Source organism: Nelumbo lutea, chromosome 7, assembly GCF_056320005.1.
Source record: "Nelumbo lutea isolate HS-2025 chromosome 7, American lotus-T2T, whole genome shotgun sequence".
In the NCBI taxonomy this organism is placed as follows: domain Eukaryota; kingdom Viridiplantae; phylum Streptophyta; class Magnoliopsida; order Proteales; family Nelumbonaceae; genus Nelumbo; species Nelumbo lutea.
Window position 1 is genome coordinate 17,099,664 of NC_142690.1, and position 4,036 is coordinate 17,103,699.

The 4,036-nt window shown below is 40.0% G+C and overlaps 1 protein-coding gene across 1 annotated transcript; it reads left to right on the forward strand.

The window, feature by feature from the left end:
* The first annotated feature begins 1,250 nt into the window (after positions 1 to 1,250).
* Positions 1,251 to 2,942, forward strand: LOC148845372 (disease resistance protein RPM1-like). The gene has a single exon (XM_088955868.1). The coding sequence runs from the start codon at positions 1,251 to 1,253 to the stop codon at positions 2,940 to 2,942; it is 1,692 nt and encodes a 563-aa protein (XP_088811994.1).
* Positions 2,943 to 4,036: the final 1,094 nt, after the last annotated feature.

Sequence of the window (4,036 nt, forward strand, 5' to 3'; positions counted from 1 at the left end):
GAAAATAAAATTTAAGATGGTAAAACTGTATTTAATTAGTATTTATAAATGATAATTTTGGAGTCAAAAGCAATACTTCCTAGTTAGGGCCACTTTTGTAAAATATCTGCTTGCATCTCAAACTCAATGTAATAGAGGGAAGAAACAGAGGTTGCTGTAATAGAGGGAAGAGACATGGCAGAGGTTGTTGTGAGTTTTCTGCTGAACAGGCTTAGTCACTTGGTAGAGGAAGAGGTTAAATTGCTTGGAGGAGTGCAAAACGAAGTTGCATACATCACAAATGAATTGCAAAGCATAGGAGCCTTCCTACGAGATGCTGATTCAAGGGAAGAAACAGAGGAAAGAGTTAAAGCTTGGGTGAAGCAAGTGAGGGATGTGGCTTATGATATGGAAGATCTTCTTGATGAGTTCATGTTTTGCCTTGCTAGAAAAGAACGACGGCATGAGCTCTGCTATTTCCTCTTCAAATCTTTCCATTTCGTGGAGACCCTGAAAGCACAACATAGATTTGCTAATCAAATGCAACAGATCAAAGAAAGAGTGCGCGACATCTCGGACAGAAGCCAAAGATATGGATTCAGAAGCCAAGAACAAGGCTCGAGTTCGAGTTCTCTAGCCAATAGATGGCATGATCTTCGTGGTGATGCTCTCCTACTAGAAGAAGCTGATCTGGTGGGGATTGAAAAACCCAAGGAAAAGATAATTGGGTGGCTTCTGTAAAACAACTTGATGCTTAGAGTAAGAGGCATGGGTGGATCTGGAAAGACAACAATGGTCAAGAGAGTCTATGATGATCAAAGGGTAAAGACGCATTTTGAGTCCCATGGATTACTGTTTCACAATCATTTAAGACTAACGAGGTGCTAAGAGACATGATAGGACAACTCTTTGAAGAATGCAACCAATCAATTCCTGGAGGAGTAGAAGCAATGAAAGAAACCAGACTCAAGCTGATACTCAAAGAATTTTTTAAGCAAAGAAGGTATGTTCTTGTTTTTGATGATATATGGAGCAATCAAGCATGGGAATCTGTTAAATATGCTTGCCCTGATGGCAAGCATGGGAGTCGAATAATCATCACAACACATTCAGATGATATAGCTTCATCTTGCATCAAACCTTATGGTCATCTGTATCATCTCAAACTTTGTCTCCAGAAGAGTCATGGACTCTATTTTGTGAGAAAGCATTTGGGTCAAAAAAATGAGCCTGATCTAACTCACCAATTACAGGAGATCTAAAGAAGTATCATGAGAAGATGCGAAGGGCTATCGCTTGCAATTGTCGCAATCGGTGGCCTTTTGTCAACAAAATTGAAGAATGTGATAGAATGGCAAATGGTGTATCACAATCTTGGCATTGAATTAGAAAGCAATGACAAGCTAAGAAGCATGAAGAAGATATTGTCTCTTAGTTATGATGATCTTCCATACCATCTTAAATCCTGTATTCTGTATTTAGGCGTTTTCCCCGAGGATGAATTGATTGAACCCATGAGACTGATTCGATTGTGGATGGCAGAAGGATTCATTCAAGGAGATGAGCAAGGAAGAACCATAGAGGAGATTGGAGAGGTATACTTCTATGACCTCATAAATAGGAACTTGATCCAAATATTGAATAGAACCACTGATGGGAGAGTTAGAACATGTCGAATCCACAGTGTGATGAAGGAAATTGTTCTTTCCAAAGCAAGAGAAGAGAACTTTGGAGAAATAGTTGTTGATGAGTTGAATACTCAGTTGTATGATAAAGTTCGACGTCTATCGATTCATAATGGCTGTGAAAAGATACTAGAAAAGAAGAGATTCGCTCAACTTCATTCTCTGTTCATGTTTCAGGCAAACATTCCATCCATTTCATTTTCCTATGCGCGCTTCTATGGATTTAGACTACTCAAAGTGTTGGAGTTGAGAGACACTCCATTAGAAGTGTTTCCAGAAGTTGTAAATCTATTCCATTTAAGGTATTTAAGTTTTAGAGGAACCAAGGTGAAAAGGATTCCAGTTTCCATTGGAAATCTTGAAAACCTGCAGACTTTGGATCTTAGGTATGCCCCTATATCCAAGCTACCCATTGGGATCCTAAAGCTACAAAAGCTACGCCATCTTCTAGTTCATCAATACAACAGAAAAGCGTACATCAAATTTCATCATCCAGGATTCAGGGCACCAAGAGGAATCGAGAATTTGGAAACCCTTCAAAGCCTATGCTTTATAGAGGCTAACCAAGGCAGCCATATGATTAAAGAGTTGGGGAGATTGAGACAATTAAGAAGACTGGGGATCCTAAAAATTAGAAGAGAAAATGAGATTGATCTATGCTCCTCCCTAGAGAAAATAACTAACCTTCGCTCCTTATTTCTAACTGCAGCAGAAGAGGATGAGATGCTTGACCTACATTTTCTATCTTCTCCACCTCCTTTTCTTCAGAGGTTGTACATAAAAGGGCGTCTAGAGAAACAACCAGACTGGATTCCTTCACTTCATAACTTGGTGAAATTGTACTTCAGTTGGTCAAGAATGCGAGATGATCCACTTGAAGCACTTGAAGCTTTGCCTAATCTGATGAAGCTTTGGCTTCTTCACGCTTATGAAGGGGAAGAATTATGTTTTCATGCAGGAGGGTTTCAAAAGCTTCAGTTTCTAATGCTTGATCAGTTGGAAGAATTGAGATTAGTGAGAGTGGAGGAGGGAGCAATGCCTTGTCTTCAAAGGTTGTGTATTTGGAGTTGCCGGCTTCTAAAGGTGGTACCATTGGGCATTGAATGTTTCACTAACCTCAAAGAGCTCAATCTTTCCGATATGTCAAATGAATTTAAGATTATGCTGCTTTCGGAAGACTATTGGAGAGTTGCAAAAATTCAACTTGTCAATTTTTACTTTTGGGAAAATGGAGGTTGGAAGCGCGACCATGTTCATACAGTCAGCTCATCAATTTAATAAGAAGATCACCCCAGACAAGAGGAGATGCAACTGTCTTAGTTTTCAGGATAGGCAAATCAAGGCCCAGAGAAGCATGAGCTATGCCTTACGGTTCGTAGTAGTGTGCAGGTCTATATTACAAAGTTGGCTTGGGCTCCCCATGTTTCCACTCAACATCTATAGCTATCAAACTGGTAGCATTACGTCTCTCTCTCTCTCTTCTCTCTCTCTCTCTCTCTCTCTCTCTTTCCACATTCAGCAGCTAATCTAGAAATTCAACTAACATTGATGGGTTCTATCGGCTGTATTCTCAGTTTGTTTGCCGTATGAATTTCAGTGCTGTAGATGGGCTCTGTGAGAATGGTTGTGATGGGCTCTATCCCATTTCATATTCTAATGCAAATGCACGTGAGTGCAAACAGGTTGAAAGCAAATTCTAGGTTATTTCTTTGAGAGTGAACACTGGTGTGAGTTACGGGGACAACCTAGATTGGCCCAAATTAGCATTTTTACACTATAAGCCCAACCTGTACTTGCCTAAGTTGCACCCCTAGTTTGAGTTCCATGTATATGAAAGAAACACCGGTATATTGACACAAGATTGATTATAGGGAGGAAAAGTACCAATCAGCCCAGCTCAGAATTTACTAGCCACGAAGTACAGGGGGAATGCATCCTGACCGTGAATTGATGCCAAATTCACGGACAGGATGTGGTTTATAGGGGGAAGAGGGCTAATTGTAGGGGGTGGCTGGAATTCAGAATTCTGCATCATGTGTATTCGTAATTTTCCCTTGATTATATCGGTTAAAGGTTCATAATTTAACTATGGATGGTGCACCAAATGTATAGACTGGGGGGATACAGGTAGGGGTGTCAATTAGACTGGGTTTGGTCTAATCCGGTCCAGTCCAATGCCAGTCCATTATAAATGGACCTGGTCCAATCCATTCCAATAAATATTTTGGACCGGTCCAGAGACTGTCCCATCTGTTCAAATCCTTTTTAATTTAGATTTGTTTCAACTCAAATCTGGTCCGTTGACACCTATATTCTTATCTTCTATCTATGGACCAAATATTGGCTCAATCTAATATAAATTCATTATGGAC

Excerpts from the sequence above, each read along its gene's own strand:
- LOC148845372 (XM_088955868.1), top strand. The coding sequence starts at position 1,251 with ATGAGAAGATGCGAAGGGCTATCGCTTGCAATTGTCGCAATCGGTGGC.